The 17,885-nt window shown below is 36.7% G+C and overlaps 1 protein-coding gene across 1 annotated transcript in view; it reads left to right on the top strand.

Moving 5' to 3' along the window:
* The window catches only part of Dock3 (dedicator of cytokinesis 3), a 712,604-nt gene that overhangs the window by 104,918 nt on the left and 589,801 nt on the right, over positions 1–17,885 (top strand). The window contains 1 exon segment of the mRNA XM_047563117.1: positions 932–1,015. Within this exon segment, the coding sequence (XP_047419073.1) occupies positions 932–1,015 (84 nt within the window).

Below are 17,885 nucleotides of genomic sequence, written 5' to 3'. Positions count from 1 at the left end.
AGTTTGTGATTGGTGTTATTTCTTTAAATATTGATAAATTCACTGGTAAATCCATCAGGATCTGGCATTTCCTTTGTGAGAAGATTTTAATTACATGTTAACTTTAAACTAAGACTTGAGTTTTTAACTTCTTCACCAGTTTTTATGTTTTGTCTTTATAAATTTGTTCATCTTTTCTAAAATTTCCAATTTGTTGATAAGTTTTTTATAGCACCATTTTATAAAGTTTTCAGTGTTTTGTTAATGTCATACTCCCCCTCCTCATCAGCTGTCAGTATTTTCAGATAACTAAATTTTAGATCATAATGCTTGATAGATGGTAGTGTAAAATTTTTTTAAGACCGTGACATGGCTATTCTTTATTATTTATATTCTCATATAGATTTTGAAATCAGTTTGTCAGTTTTATAAAAATGAAAACAAAAATTTTTATTATTTATAGCTGTTTTCTGTTGTATATTTGCTTTCTATTTCATTAATTTCTGTTCATTTTTCTTAATGAGAATTTAATTTCTTAATATATAGTTGTTTATTTTATGATTCTTTAAAAATACATTTTAAAATGTCTATAGGAGATAAGATGTTCCCAATGATAATTTAAAAAAAATAATGGATATATACTTGCCCATAAAGTATAAATGAATATAGGTCATACTTAGGGAGAATCTGTTTATAGAAATGTTTTCATACCTGCATATATGCACATACCATCAGGAATAATTTTGCTACAATGTATAATAAAGTCATTGTCCTGAACTACTTAAATTAATATTTCAAAACATAGTAACTAAGTTGGAAGAGCCTCATGCATTAGAAAGAGGAATTAGTAAGGAAGGGAGAGTGTATATTGAAGAAACCTTGGTGCTTAATTCAGTTGACCCTAACCTTTATTTAAAAATGCTAATTGATGTGTTTATTCTTGCTTTTCTAGTGATATGCAGCTTTCGGGGATCTGTTCCTCAAGGATTAATCTTAGAAATAGGAGAAACAGTCCAGATTCTTGAAAAATGTGAAGGTAAGTGTGGGGCTGTAAAGCACATAAATAATTCTGACAACATTGTATGTGTTTATTTTGTGTTAGATTATAAGCAGTCTTTTTTGGGGGGCATTACTGGGATTGAATTCAAGGGTACTCAACCACTGAGCCACATCCACAACCTATTTTTTGTATTTTATTTAGAGATAGGGTCTCACTGAGTTGCTTAGCACTTTGCTTTTGCTGAGGCTGGCTTTGAACTCTCAATTCTCCTGAGCTGCTGGGATTACAGGCGTGTGCCACGGAGCCTGGCTAAGCAATCTTTTTGAGGTCATAATTGATCACATTAATAAATACTGTTATAAATGCTTCTTGATCTATGTTCAGAACTAAGATTTGAGGGTTTTTCTCCTTTAATCTAGTTGTACTAATTATATAATTAATTGTTGATTGTCAGAACATGATATATATTTTTTGGTACCAGGGATTAAATCCAGGGGTGCTTTACCACAGAACTACATCCCAGCCCTTTTTAATATTTTATGTAGAGACAGGGTCTTGCTGAATTGCTTAGGATCTCACTAAATTGCTGAGGCTAGCTTTGAACGCGTGGTCCTCCTGCCTCAGCCTCTTGAGCCACTGGGATTACAGGCATGTTCCATCACACCCAGCTGTTAGAACATGATTTTTACATACTGTGTCAAAGGATTATTTCTGATTTCCTACAAATATTCTACCCATACTATCTGCATTTTGAATGAATCGTAAAAAGTTCATTTTGGGGTTTTGACTAGGTGTCTTTAGCTATAATTGGGTTAAAAGTATACCCTGGTGAAGTTTGGCTTTACTACTGTCCTCTTCTGTGGCATATATGGTTACTTATACTATAAAATTAATGCATTCTTGAAATATATCATGTTCTTCAAAATTGTGCACAGGATTCAACAAGATTTATGGGACAAATAAAATTAGGGAGAAATCATGCAAAATAAGAGCATTAACAAAAACAAAATTAATACCATGGGAAATAACTTGCTTAGTCCAGTATGGCAGTTCAGCATGAGTAGAAGTCATCTCATATTATATAGTGGAGAGGAACTGTTATGATGTGGGCATGGAGATAATGCATATGAAAGTGGAGCTCTGATACAGTTGGGGTACTGTTAAGATGGTATAAGAGGAAGTGCAATCTGCCATGACCCACAGACCAAATAAATTTAAGAGTACACTTTTCGGAAAGGGAGTGCAGCACTTACTTAAAAATTTCTTAAAACAGATGCATAAATCTGCATTCCCTCATGTTAAAAACTCAAAATAAGAATAGAAGGTAATTTTCTTAACCTGATGAAGAATTATAGCAAACATCTGTTATAAAGTATCCAATTGTGAATATTCAGTTGTGAAAAATAAATTTCACACTAAAAAATGAGACATTGTTACTTGCTATCATGGTGCCTATTGAATAAGATAAGAAGAATAAAGAATGGAAAGGAAAAATTAAAACCTTCATTTGTAGATATGTATGAAACATCCAATAAGACCCATTAAAAAACTACAAAAATAAAAAAGGGAATTTAGTAGGTGTGATGGCTAAAATGTCAGTATTTTAAAAATATATTTTTATATGTTTGCAAAAGAATTAGAAGATAAACTAAAGAAACAATACTATTTAGAGTAGTACTAAAAATCACCAAATGCCAAGGAATAAATCTAATGAAAAAGTATAATATACTTACATTAAAAATATAAACACTGGTAGAAATGAAAGAAAATCTAAATAAATGGAGGGATATACCATGTTTATGGATTAGAAGAGACTTTTGTAAGACTCCAAAAAGCACTAAACGTGAAGAAAAAAAATGATGTTGTTTTATTAAAATGAATATCTTCTGTTTTTCAAAAGATATGAAGAAGGAAAAGGCAAGTCTCACAGTGTGAGATATTTGACAGAGTATGTGTATTCAGAGTATCTAAGGGCCTACTATAAATCAAAAATTAAAAGATAATTCAGTAGAAGAATAGGCAGGACTAATAGGCTCTGCACAAAATAGATATCATAGTGGTCAGATGTACAGAAATATGTTTATTAGTCATTAGGGAAATGCATATTAAAACCATAGTGAGATACCCCTAAACAATTACTAGAATGACTAAAGTTTAAAACACTGATATTTTCATATGTGCTTATAGGGGAGAAAATGGGATTGCCACTATGGAAGTCCTTTGGCACTATCTACTAAAGCTGACTGTACATATAAATACCAAAAAAAAAAAAAAAAAGAGTAGTTTTCAGAACCACCCCTTTAAAAAAATTATTTTGAGATAGGGTTATGCTAAGTTGCCCAGGTTGGCCTCCAGCTGCAATCCTCCTGCCTCAGGCTCTGAATTCAGATGTGTGTCACCAGGTCTGACAGTGGTTATATTTTTAAGGGTGTGTATATTGATGACTGGTGAGAATATACAAGTGGGTTTTGGGATGCTTTTAAGGTTTTATTTATCTGAATAGTGGTCATACAAGTATATATACTCTTGTCAACTTATGAAAGGAAGTACCAATACCAAGATCTGAAATATTCGAATGAAATTGACTTTTGTCTCTTTTTTGTGTTGAAAACTCTATTTCCTAGGTCCCATTTAATCCTTTTTCTTGGTCAGTTTTCTAAGTTTTTGTGGAGAAATTCATCTAGGAGTTTGTTGAGAAAAAGTGATGGAAGGTTAAATTTGTTTTGAGAGCTTAGATGTCTGAAAATATCTTTATTTTGCTCTAATACTTGATTGATAATTTGGGTATAGAATTTTAGGTTGAAAGTTATTTGTTTTCATACATTTCAAGGCATTACTTCATTTGCTATTGCATAAATAATTTAATGACATTCTGGATTTTGATCCTTTGTTTCTGAGAGCTTTTAGGCTACTTTTATATCTAGGATTCTGATATTTTAAGTATTATACTTTTGGGTATGTATTATTTCCCCCCCTCATTTGTTGTTCATTATGCTGAATATTTATTGGACTTTTTTAATAAGGAAACTAATGTTTTTACATTTTCAGCATTTTTCCCTTTAATTTTAGTATTTTTTTCTTAGACCTCCTGTTACTTGCAAGGTGGACACTCCTATCTAGGCTGATTCTGTAAATTTACCCTTTGTCCCCTACCTTTTATGCATCTTATCTTTTATCTCTTTTTCCTGGGATATATAGGCAATAATATCTCTCAAACCTTCAATTAGATTTTTGTTCCTGCTCTTCCATTTTCCAAGAGTATTTTTTCTTTCTACTTTATTCTGACTTGGTGGATGTAAGTCTGCTTTTCTCTTTGAAGCTCTTTCTTCTCTGAGTATCCTTTCTCTCTTGTCTTCACCTCTTTCTTTGTTTTGGTCTCTGTGTTTTGTCCTAGAGGCTTTGCTTAAGTGACTCATGAACCTTGGTTATGCAGGTATGAGGACACGGAGGGAAAGGTTTCTCCCCGATACCTGATACCTACATTTCATTAGATTCTTCTGCTCTGTCCCAGTCCAGATATCACTGTCCTTAAGTCATTTTTCTTCTCAAATAAGTATTTTGAGAACTAATCCTTCAGTATTTTACTTGGGGATTTAGAAACTTTATCTTATTGTTTAAGCGGTAGGGGTTAGGATCTGTTTTCTCTTTGGTACTTGCCTCTGTTCTTATGCCTGGGCCAAGTTTTCAAGGGGTGACTGCAGTTTTCAGATAGTGTGAGGATGGAAGGATATCTAATTTTATCTTGTTGGGCAGGACGGAGGAAGAACGGTAGCATTCTACTTTTCTTGAAGAGTGTCAAATAATTTCCGCCCTCCCTCCAGGTTCATAGCATATCCAAGGCCTTCTAAACAACCTGGTACCCTCAATTCCCAAGATTTTCTAGGGGTTTTTATTTATTTATTTATTTATTTTGGTGGGAATTGACTCTTATTTGCTTCTCTGCACACTAAAATTTTAGTATTTGTCTGCTTTTAAACTTCTAAGGGTTTTAAGTGCTTTGTGTTTGCTTTCAAGTAAATGATCTTTTCTTAGGCTACAAGCATTTATTAATTTGTTTTTAATTACTGCTATTTTATAGAGATTTTGGGAAGGAGCAGAGATGAGCAGTTGTGTTTCATCTAGTTTTAAGCTGAAATCTAAAACTTAATTTTAAAAATGAATGTATATTTTTTCAGTTATTAATTGCTGGTTAGCTAAATATGGAGGGTTACTTTTAGTCTGTATTTTTTTCCTTAATGATTTAAACCTAACTTTGTATTTCTACAAGTGCCCAAAGCAACTATATATTGAAAAAGATTTAGTTAGCTCATAATTTTGGAGATTCAAGTCCAAGATCAGAAGGCTCTGTGGGTTCAGTGTCTTGAATGCAAGTAGTAACAAACAGTTATATCTAAAACTAGGGGGAAGGGGGGGAAGGGGAGGGTGAGAGAATATCTCATAATTCCCTTTGAGGGCATGCTCCCGGTGATCTGAAGACCTCCCACTAGATCTTAACCTTTTAAAGATCCACAGTACTTTATAATACTGCCACCCTGGGGACCTTACCTTTAACATAATGAACTCTTGGAGGACACTGAATCTACACCCAAACCATAGCATTCTGCCCATGTCCTCCAAGGGTTCATATTCACCCCTCAGTGCAAAATGTGTTCATTCTATCCCCAAGAATCCCAAAGTCCTAGTTTTTGTCAGTATTGCTCTGAAGTCCAAGCACAGTCTTATCTGTTATCCCTGGTGGGAGAAAAATTAAACAAAACAAATTACATATTTCCAATGTTGGGAAAGGTACAGGATAAATATACCTATTCCAAAAGAGGTGAATAGGGAAATAGGAACGAGGAATTGGCTCAAAGCAAGACTGAAACCTAGCAGGACAAACATTAAATTCTGTAGCTTCATGTCTAATATCTGGGGCAAACTGAGGCCGGGATGTGGTCCCAAAGAATTTGGGCAACCCCGCCCTTTCAGCTTTGCTGGTAGCAGTCCACATGTCTACTCTCAGAGGCTTATTTTACTCTCTGCTTGCAGCTTGCCCTGATGGGTGTTGCACATTACTAGTACCTCTGCCTACTGGCTGTCAGTTGCAGGTTCATTCCAGCAGCTCCATTACAGGTTACCCCATCCAGGACTCCCTGCAAAAATTCTGATTCAATAGCCCATTGCCTAGCTTCCCAAGATTTCCTCCGAAATATCTGTGGAAGTAGCTGTGACCACTTAACTCTTGCATTCTGCAAGCCTGCAAAAGCAGCATCATGTGGGCTGTGCCACAGACTTCCACTAGCATGAGTTGCACCTTGACCCTTGTGAACCACTGCTTTGACCGTGGAACCTTTTTCCAGGTAAACTGGATAGGTGGGTAGGGGATACTGAGGCAACCCTCCAGGGCACCCTGGGTGCTCCAGGGCTCTTTTCTGAGATGATTTTTGATGTATAAAGAATTCAAAAAAATTTTGCTCATTTGTACTTCTGAGTTTGTGAAGGGAGCAGTGACCTTGCAGATTTTTGAGATACTTTAGAGACAACTTCCTTTTGTTCCAATGCAAAGCACTTAGCTTTTTATTTAGTGTAATATCTTTAACAACTGCATCTTTCTTGGCTGTACCCTTACATGCTTTTTTGCTTCTTTCCTGGCTAGATAGCAGGTTATAAAAATATTATCAATTCTGAGTTTCACATTATGCCTATTGGTCATGCCATTGTTTTGAATGCTAGTGTGTGCAGTTAAAGTAACCAAGCAGCAATCTGAATGCTTTGTTGTTGAGATATTTCCTCTACCACATATCCCAGTTCTTCTTCCTCCTCCTCTTCTTCTTCTTCTTCTTCATCATCATCATCATCATCATCATCATCAATTAATTAATTAATTTTTTGAAATAGGGTAACTCTATGTCACCCAGGCTGGCTTAGAACTCCTGGGCTCAAGTGATCATCCTGCCTCAGTTCCCTGATTACCTGGGACTATAGGTATCTACCACCGCACCCAGCTCCAGTTCAATACTTTTAAATTAGGTCTTCTATAAAGCTCTAGGGCATGGACACAGTTCAGCGAAGTTCTGTAGAATTGTGTGACAAGGGTGTCCTTTACTCTAATATCCAATAGAATATTCTTCATTTGCCTTTGAGACCTTGTCATCATGGTCTAAAGTATCTATAGTATTTAGAAATTAAAAATTGTTCCTAGTGGCAGTCAGGTCACCTCAGACTGTTGCACGATATTGGTTAGTTATGGTTTTTTTCCCTTATTGTAAGTGGTGTGAGAATCTAGTTGTTTCAAGAGCCAATTAAAGTAGGTACTCTATCTTCTTACATTACTTCCAAGCCAGGAGTTCTCCTTAGATTCAGTTCTGGCCTCATGCTTCTGAATGAAAGTGTTCAAAACATGTGTGGTGGGGCAGTGACGCCAGCCCGCACTCTCTGGGTAGCTGCCCCATGTGCTCCCGACCCAGCATCTTGTTCTGGCACCAAGGACTCCAGACTGATGGCCCTGACCCGCTTGACATTGGGTGGGCGGCATCTCAACGCCCACATGAGCCAATGGCATCCTGTCCACAGTGGCTGGGGCTGGGGACGCGACTTTTCTGGACGTCCCTCAGCAAAGAGGAAGGGCGGAAACTGGATTCTGGAAAGGTGGAAAGACTATCTCCCAGTTGGACAGCATGTCTGAGACTTGATTCATTGCTTTCAAAGTTCCTTTGCAAAAGAGTTTTGAACCCAAACTTGCTCCAGAAGAAAACTTTTTCCTATGGATCTTTTAAAGCAAATTCGAGAACAAAATGAAGAGCTTGGATTGATTATTGATTTAACTAATACTCAGCACTGTTATGAGTCAGAGATCTGGAAAGACAAGTGACAAGGCAGATCTTCCATGTGGGCCAGGCAGAACAGTGCACCTCATCAGCTCCGACTGTCCTCCTTGCTTGAAGTACAGCTCCAATTTCTTCTACACTGGACACATATACAAAACAGGTGGATCCTTGCTGTGTGGATGAAATCCTTTCTGGTGACACGAAGAAATCTCCTCTAGTCCATGGTCAGTTAATTTAAAGAATCCAGTTCTCAAATAGAAAGGCAGATTCGGAGTCAAGCAAAGGTGTTCCTCAGCGTGCACCTCTCTCTCTCTCTCTCTCTCTCTCTCTCTCTCTCGTGCACACACACACACACACACAGGACCAGCCTTGCACTCTAATACATAGTAGAATGGAGGTCATTTTGAGACAGCTTCTGTAGTATGCTGGCTTACAAGTCTCTTGTCTGGTGAAGGAAGCATAGTTATGGAATGATTCGTCAGTGCCACTGCATTGGTTTTGTTGGGAGAATTCATAGTAAATAACAGTATTTGGAATGAAAAAGAGCTAACACTGACATGATGAGTTTGACTTTGAACTTCTCTTTGTGTGTGTGGTGGCAGGGATGGTACTCAGGGCCTCACGCATGCATGTAAGTGCTTTACCACTGAGCTCCACCCACTTAACATAAATTTGAAATTCTTTACTACAACATTGAACTCTTGGAACTCCCTTCACTTGAAGTCAAATACTCTAAATTTCTGGTGGACTTAAAAAATTTTTTTTTTTTTTAAATTTTTTGATACTGGGAATTGAACCTAGGGTTGCTTTACCACTGAACTACATCCCCAGCTCTTTTCTTTGTTTTTGTTTTTTAGACAGGTTCTCACTAAGTTGCTGAGGATCAGTCCTCCTGTCATAGCTTTCCAAGTTGCTGGGATTACAGGCATGGGCCGCTGCGCCTGGCTTCTAGAAAAGCAACAAAACTATTGCTTATATATCTTTTAAAACAAGCAACATAGGTTTATCAGAATTTGGGGCTTTCAAGAATCATTTTAGATAGCAGCCAGTTAATGCTAAAATCTCTATATTTTCTAAAGAACAAGTCTCAAGTATAAAGACCTTTTGCGCTGAGACTTTCCTTGCTCCTGCCTCCCTATAACACCCAGAACCAAGTCCTGTGTACTCACTCCTGAAACTTGGGAGAGCATACAGTAGCTACTGATTCTGGCAGCATCATCTCGTAGGAACAGTGAGTGTGTAGGTCAACACTGGAGATAACGGTGATCTGTGTAGTATGAGTCTGAGAAGAGAAAAGAAACCAGAGAACTCTTGGTAAGCATGGACAGTCATGCCTGGTCCATGAAGAAAGGTATGGTCATGTTAGGCCTTCTTAGTAACTGGCTCCAAACGCCTTTTCAAGTAAAAGCTGTTTACAACCATGAGGGGTACACTTGAAGTTCACACAAAGTAAGGATATTTCTTTCCAGCATTGTAAACAAGTAAATGTAATACAGGTATGTGAAGAGGCCCATAATTTATTTTTTGATATTAAAAGATTTCTTATGCAACATGGTGACTACATAGTTCACTTTCTTTTTTCTTCTCCATATTTTTGAGGAACTGCATTTTTTTATTATTTCACTTAAAGCATTTTAATTGATATATAATTGTGTATATTTATGGTGTACAGTGTGCTACTTTAATACATATGTTTATGCATATATATATATACACAGTAAAACTATCAGGGTAATTGGCATATATATTACATATCAAAGGTATTATTTTTTTCTTTTAGACAACATTCTAAATCCTTTTTTTCTATTTTAAAGACTGTACTTCTAATTTTATATATATCAATAAAATATATGTATATTTTTTGTTGTAAAAAAATTGTGTGACTTCAGTATTGAGATATTGTTTGTTCCCTGTGATGTATGTTTTGTGTTGGAAGACTTATGGTAATTATCCAGATTACATTATTTTGTTGATTTGTTGTCTTTATAACTCACAGAAGTGATCTTTCATGTCTTGCTTCATTGCCCTGATTTGTGGTCCATAGCCTTCTTTGATCTTTTGTCTTTCGTATATTCCTGCTGTACATTTCTCACTGGATTCCAGATTCTACTTTGAACATTTCATTCTTAGTCTGATTTGACTTACCTGTCTGTTCTTGTGTTGCCTGTATCCCTAAAGTTGATCCTGGCTTTTCTGTAAGAACATTTCTATGATGAAGCTGGAGAGCATAAATCTGATTTTTTTCCCCTGAGTTTTATTATAGTATAGTTTCACATGTTTTAAATAGTGGGTTTCTTTTTCGAATTGAAACTGAAAAAACTATTCCTTAAATTAGTCAAAGTTTAAAAAAATAACAATCTTTTATCCAAAGGGATCTAAGCATTATAAATTTTGATTAATTTTTTAATGTTTTTTTTTGTGAGCAGAGTGAATCCAAATGTTACCGTAGTTATTTTATTTGCAGAGGGAGAAGAGAAATAATGCATTCAGTATTCATGTTTCTCAAGGTCAATCATTAAGTAAACAGGGTCAGCCAGGGTTTAGTCATCTAGAAGTCTTCTGATTTCCTTTTTAAATTTTTGATTTGTTCATATTTTAACTAGTAAGACTAAATTTTTGTTTACACTTAATTTTCCTCTTCTCATCTTGTCTTATAATATTCAAACTAAGAATCAGTAGCAACAAAAGTTGAAAGAAGATATTCCATTGTTACTGATATTATTGAAAATTTTGTGGTAAAGAATTAAGGATACTACTAGGTTAGATACAATTTGTCTCTACTGAACTTTGATGGATTAATATTCCCTGCCACTTACTAATGACACCTAAAATTTTAAGTTTTAAAGAGCTTATGTGGATAAAGTTTACATCTTTCTTATCAAAAGAAAGGCTTGTAGCTATAAAAATGTTTCTGTTAATTTTAAGAAATGATTAATGTATAAAAATTATCATGGAATTTGAAATCAAAGTACTTAGTGCGCTTTTGTGTAATATAGTTCTAAATACTTAACAACATTGTTTTTAAATGCTTTTGAACCATTTTACAAATGCTTATAAATTAAAGTTAATGTTTAAAAATAAATAATAAGAATTTTATTTATGCTCAGTACCTATCATGTTCTGGGGAATAATAGATATTACAAATTAGTTTTATTTTAACTAATTCTTACAATAGCCTTGTGAAACATTACCACCTTCATTAGTTGAGTAAACTAAAACTTAAAGATGCTGAAGGGAACATAGATGGTATGTGGCAGAACAAAGGTTAGGATTTTCCTTGTCTGCCCCAAGTTTTAAGCTATTTGAAATTCACTGAGTGACTAGTTTTGGTAAGACCAATTATATAAGATCTCAGTTATTATCCTGAGATCTATTTCTTTCTTTTTGCAAAATTTTGTTATAGTAATTTTTTATTACCATTTAGTACTATTTCCAGGTAGAATCTCATCAGTTGCTATTATACTCTAGCAAACCCTCATTGAGCCCTCATTAGAGGCCTTCCACACCCTCCACATACAGTATTTCTCATAAGCCTCCCTTTTGCAGAGGAAGACCTGGAGGTAGAGTGAAATATTGCCATACAGCTTTCTTTCCTTTTTTCTTCTTTCCTAAAAACACTTTTTTTCCCTACCTCTTTTGTGCCACGTGATCCTGGATAAACTCTATAGCTTTCCAAGCCCAAGTTTCCACAAACAACATTGAAATAAAATTGCTAGTCTCCTAGGGTGGTTGAACATGAATATAAAAAACATTTTCCCTTGTTTACCTGTTACCCAATAAATGTTTACTGAATCTGAATTTGAGGGTAGCTAATCAGAGGCGCCTTAGGATCTTGTTTGACTTGTCCTATCCTGTGAACTTACAGATGTTTTCCCAGGAGCCACCTTACCCCTCAGACACAGTAGTTATAGATGGTTATGGGGAGGGGCTTATCTGGAAAAGTGTAGCCGTCTAGAATAACTCTTTATCTTCTCTTTGATTTATGCAACTTATCCTGGGATGTAATTAGAATAGGCTAGCTTTGTGCCAAGAGGAGAAGGGCAGGATGGGCACTCATGGAGTCAAAATCTGAGACGATTTCCTTGAGGAGGCATATATACTCATTGTTACCATTTTTGATACTTTGCTCAATGTGTAAGTCAGCAGAGTTGGTCAGAGGGACAAACATGATTTAATCTTTTTTTTTTTTTAAACTCAGGAGCACTTGACCACTGAGCCACATCCCCAGCCCTATTTTGTATTTTATTTAGAGACAGGGCCTCACTGTGTTGCTTAGTATCTTGCTTTTGCTGAGACTGGTTTTGAACTTGAGATCCTCCTGCCTTAGCCTCCCTAGATGCTGGGATTACAGGCCTATGCCACGGCGCCTGACAATATGATGTTAATCTTGAGATCTAATTTTAAAGTCTGATGGGTTATTTGGGCTTGTTCTTTCCCATAGTAGTTTACTAAGTGGATTGGTGAACATTTAACATGTGTTTATGATTTTTTCTATTTAAAAAAATTTTTTTATTTTTACAGAATGCATTTTGATTCATTAGACAAATAGAATACAACTTTTCATTTCTTTGTACATACTGTGGATTTATACCATTTGTGCATTTGTGTACTCATATATGTACATAGGGTGATGTTTTTTGTCTCATTCTACTGTCTTTCCTTCCCCTGCCCATGCCCCTACCCTCATTTCCCTCTATTGTGGCAATTTTAAATCATGGTTTTCTGGTCACTGGGAAAATTTTCATTCACAGTGTGTTAAATAAGAGTTTTTTGTTTTTGTTTTTAGTTCTCAATAATGTTGACTTTTAATTTTTGAGAAGTTTTCATAATTGTTAAGTTCCAGATTTTTTTCCAATTTAAAAATATTGGTAAATTGTAGTTGTACATATTGATGGGGTAAACGAGTTTCTAAAGTTCGTAACAGAATGTGGGCTATCTAAAAAAGAAGCTTCAGGATCTTGAGATTCTGGCACCCAGACCATAATCTTTTAAGAATGAACAATTTGATCAGGGCAAGAAGGGTCTACACATGTTAACTGTGCTAGCTTTTGATTTATTGTGTCAGAGTTCCAAACATACTCTTTTTGGCCTTTCCTTATGATATACTGGGGCTGGAGTCATTATATGACAAAGTACATTTCTTGTTTTTTTTTCCTCCACTGTTTATTTTTTAAATTTATTTTATTGTAAACAAATGGGATACATGTTTCTGTTTGTACATGGAATAACAGCATACCATTTGCGTAATCATACATTTACGAAGGGTAATAATGTTTGATTCATTCTGTTATTTTTCCTTCCCCCCACCCCTCCCACCCCTCTTTTCCCTCTATACAGTTCCTTCTTCCTCCATTTTTGCCCCCCAACCCACCCATTATGTGTCATCATCCGCTTATCAGCTAGATCATTCATCCTTTGTTTTTTGAGATTGGCTTATCTCATTTAGCATGATATTCTCCAATTTCATCCATTTGCCTGCAAATGCCATAATTTTATTATTCTTTATGACTGAGTAATATTCCATTGTATATATATACCACAGTTTCTTTATCCATTCATCCATTGAAGGACATCTAGGTTGGTTCCACAATCTGGCTATTGTGAACTGAGCAACTATAAACATTGATTTGGCTGTATCTCTCTAATATGCTGATTTTAAGTCCTTTGGGTAGAGGCCAAGGAGTGGGATAGCTGGGTCAAATGGTGGTTCCATTCCAAGTGTTCTAAGGAGTCTCCACACTGCTTTCCAGAGTGGCTGCACTAATTTGCAGCCCCACCAGCAATGTATGAGTGTACCTTTCTCCCCACATGCTCGCCAACACCTGTTGTTGCTTGTATTCTTGATAATCACCATTCTAATTGGGGTGAGATGGAATCTTAGTGTAGTTTTGATTTGCATTTCTCTTATTACTAAAGATGGTGAACATTTTTTCATGTTTGTTGATTGCTTGTAGATCTTCTTCTGTGAAGCGTCTGTTCATATCCTTAGCCCACTTATTGATTGGGTTATTTGTATTCTTGGTGTAGAGTTTTTTGAGTTCTTTATGTATTCTGGAATTAGTGCTCTATCTGAAGTATGAGTGACAAAAATTTTCTCCCACTCTGTAGGTTCTTTCTTCACATTGCTGATAGTTTCCTTTGCTGAGAGAAAGCTATTTAGTTTGAATCTGTCCCAGTTATTGATTCTTGCTTTTATTTCTTGTGCTATGGGAGTCCTGTTAAGGACGTCTGATCCTAAGCCAACAAGGTGAAGATTTGGACCTACTTTTTGTTCTATAAGATGTAGGGTCTCTGGTCTGATTCCGAGGTCCTTGATCCATTTTGAGTTGAGTTTTGTGCAGGGTGAGAGAGAGGGGTTTAGTTTCATTCTGTTGCATATGGATTTCCAGTTTTCCCAGCACCATTTGTTGAAGAGGCTGTCTTTTCTCCATTGCATATATTTGGCACCTTTGTCTAGTATGAGAAAATTGTATTTATTTGGGTTTGTGTCCATGTCCTCTATTCTGTACCATTGATCTACCTTTCTATTTTGGTGCCAATACCATGCCGTTTTTGTTACTATTGCTCTGTAGTATAGTTGAAGTTCTGGTATTGGGATACTCCCTGTTTCATTCTTCCTGTGAAGGATTGCTTTAGCTATTCTGGATTTCTTATTCTTCCAGATGAATTTCATGATTGCTTGCTCTATTGCTGTAAGGTACATCATTGACTTGAAGTCTACTTTATCTGATATAAGGATGGAAACGCCCGCTTTTGTACTGAGTCCATGTGCATGGTAGTTTTTTTCCCCATCCTTTCACCTATAGTCTGTGGATGTCTTTTTCTCTGAGATGAGTCTCTTGCAGGCAGCATGTAGTTGGGTCTTTCTTTTTAATCCATTCTGCCAGTCTATGTCTTTTGATTGATGAGTTTAGGCCATTACCATTCAGGATTATTATTGAGATATGATTTATATTCCCAGTCATTTGGGCTTACTTTTGGTTTTTCAGTTGGCTTGGTTTCTCCTTTGAGTGGTTTTTCTCTAAGGTAGTTCCTCCCTTTGCTGACCTACATTGTTGTTTTTCATTTCCTCCTCATGGAATATTTTGTTGAGAACATTCTGTAGCGCAGACTTTCTATTTGTCAATTCTTTTAACTTTTGTTTATCATGGAAGGATTTTATTTCATCTTCAAATCTGAAGGTTAGTTTTGCTGGGTATAGGATTCTTGGTTGGCAAACATGTTCTTTCAGAGTTTGAAATATGTTGTTCTAAACCCTTCTAGCTTTTAGAGTCTGGGCTGAGAGACCTGCTGATATCCATATTGGTTTTCTACTATATGTAATCTGATGCTTTTCTCTCGCAGCCTTCAAAATCCTATCTTTATTTTGTATATTAGGCATTTTCATTATAATGTGCCTTGGTGTGGATCTGTTGTGATTTTGTGCATTTGGTGTACTGTAAGCCTCCTGTATTTGATTTTCCAGTTCATTCTTCAGGTTTGGGAAATTTTCTGATATTATTTCATTGAATAGGTTGTTCATTCCTTTGGTTTGTATCTCTGGGCCTTCTCAATCCCAATAATTCTTAAATTTGGTGTTTTCATGATGTCCGATAGTTCTTGGAGATTCTGTTCAAGATTTCTTACCATCTTCTCTGTTTGGGCAACTTTATTTTCCAGATTAAATATTTTGTCTTCATTGTCTGAGGTTGTGTCTTCCAAGTGGTCTAGTCTTTTGGTGATGCTTTCCATTGAGTTTTTTATTTGGTTTATTGTTTCCTTCATTTCAAGGATTTTCTTTTTTTGTTGTTGTTTTTTTTTTTAGAATCTCTGTCTCTTTGTTGAAATGATCTTTTGCTTCTTGCAGGTGCTCTTTCAGCTTATTGGTATTATCATTCATTGCCTGCATTTGCTCTCTTATCTCATCCTTTGGTTCACGAATCATCTTAATCATGTATAATCTGAAGTCCTTTTCTGACATTTCTTCTAACATATTGTCACTGGATTCTATTAATATGGAATCTAGATTTGTTTATATCATTTTCTTCCCTTGTTTTTTCATGTCGTTCATGTATTTCCCCTCTAGCAGTGCAAATCTAGGGTATTACAGATTTCCCCCTATAGGTTGTAGTGGCCCCATAGGTTTCCAAAACCTTTTCTTTAAGGGGAGATCAATATTAGCAGTGCCCAATTCATTAACTATGCAGTCCTAGACCAAATAACCCCTATGAGTACAATAACAAAATTGTCATAAGAAACAGAATGAATTCAAATATTATATTCATTAAAACAAACAGATTTGCAATAAGGTCTGCAGTTCCAAATGGAGGACAAAGAGGATGCAGAGGGATGTAGGATGTAGCTGTTAATGGGATAAGAAAAGAATATACAGAAGTTCTAGATAATAGATAGGGTGAGAGTGTAATCGAATGAAATTGGATGTTAGCATGCAAAAAAGGGAGAACGAGACTCTGAGGGAACAGACAAACAAAAGGAAAAGAGAGCAAGAAAAGTAAAGAAATAAAAACTTAAAATTTTTAATAAGGAGAAAAAACAAAATCTATAGTATAACAGTCATATAGTAATGAAACCTCCCAGTGTTCAGTAGCCTGATGCATGAGAGGTACCTGACAATGAGCTTCATGTCTCCAGCAGGCATCTCAGGATGGGATTTGCCCCACCTAAAGATTGGAGCTCTGACTTCCAGGATTATCCAAGATGGCCACTCTGGCTTTGAAATGTGTTGGCAAATGGGGAGCTGCAGCTCAGGGTGTGGACGTGGTCAGCTGGAGGTCCTGGAGGCGGGGTGCTTTTGTTAGGCAGGAGTCCTGGAAGTTGGGTGTGTTTGGTGTGGTTGTGGGATCCTGGAGGCCGGGTGTAATCAGTTTTTCTGGGGTCCCGGTGATAGGGCGCAGTCAGTTGGTCTGGGGTTCCTGGTGGCAGGGAGCAGTCAGTCGATGTGAGGGCCCCAGAGGCAGGGAGTGATCGGTTGGGCTAAGGGATCCTAGAGACGGGGCTCAGTCAGTCTGGCCAGGGGTCCTACTGGGTCTGGCTGTTGTCTCAAAATGGCGGCAGCCACATGTAATCAAACCTGCAGGTACTGTAACAGTGAACTTCCAGGCAACTGCAGGCAGCTGGTGCTCCACTGGCAGTCGGCGATCAGTTTGCTGATTGTTGTCGGACAATCGGGAGGTGAACCTCGTGTGTTGGGTAATGGATAGGTGTAAGGCAGGCGATGGACAGGTGAGTGGCAGGCAAATGGCAGATGATAGGCACCTGATAGTGAGCGATCTGCACTCAAAAAAGGCATCGATATGCTGGCAGACTGCAGGTGATCACAGCAGACAAATGGGGTAAACAGCAGGGGATCGATAAGCAGCAAAAACTGCCTCACCAAGAAACACATATCCTCTGCTTGAAATCGGAGTTACAGAGCGACAAGGAACACAGCCTCCCTCTAGCCGCCATCTTGGATCTCCCTCTTTCCCCACTGTTTTTAATTGACATGTTCTAATTGTACATATTTATGAAATTTGTTGTTACATATTCATACATGCACACAACAAACAATATAATTTGGCCTTCCTACCTTCCACCCCTTGACTCTCTAGCACTTAATTCCTCACTTCCTACCTTCCACCCCTTGGTCCCCTTCCTCTACTGATCCTCCTTTGATTTTTAGAAGATCCCCCCCCTTTTTTTTTCCCTCTAGCTTCTGCATTGAGAGGAAACATACAAACCTTAGCCTTCTAAGTTTGACTCATTTTGCTTAACATGGTGGTCTCTACTTCTATCCATTTTCCTGCAAATGCCCTTTTTTTTTTTTTTTTGACTGAATAAAACTTGGTTGAATATATATACCACATTTTCTTTATTCATTCATCCACTGATGGACACTTAGGCTGGTTTCATAGTTTGGCTGTTGTGAATTGTGTTGCTATAAATGTGAGTATGCCTGTATTACTTTAGTAAGATGACTTTAATTCTTCAGGGAAATACTGAGAAGTGGTATGACTGAGTTATATGGTGGTTCCATGCTTAGTCTTTTGAGGGACCTCTGTACTGTTTTCCATAGTGATTATACTAATTTACAATCCCACCAACAGTGTAAAATTGTTCCT

The sequence above is a fragment of the Sciurus carolinensis genome, chromosome 9 (assembly GCF_902686445.1).
Source record: "Sciurus carolinensis chromosome 9, mSciCar1.2, whole genome shotgun sequence".
NCBI classification, from domain to species: domain Eukaryota; kingdom Metazoa; phylum Chordata; class Mammalia; order Rodentia; family Sciuridae; genus Sciurus; species Sciurus carolinensis.
This window is presented reverse-complemented; position numbering and strand designations above follow the sequence as displayed.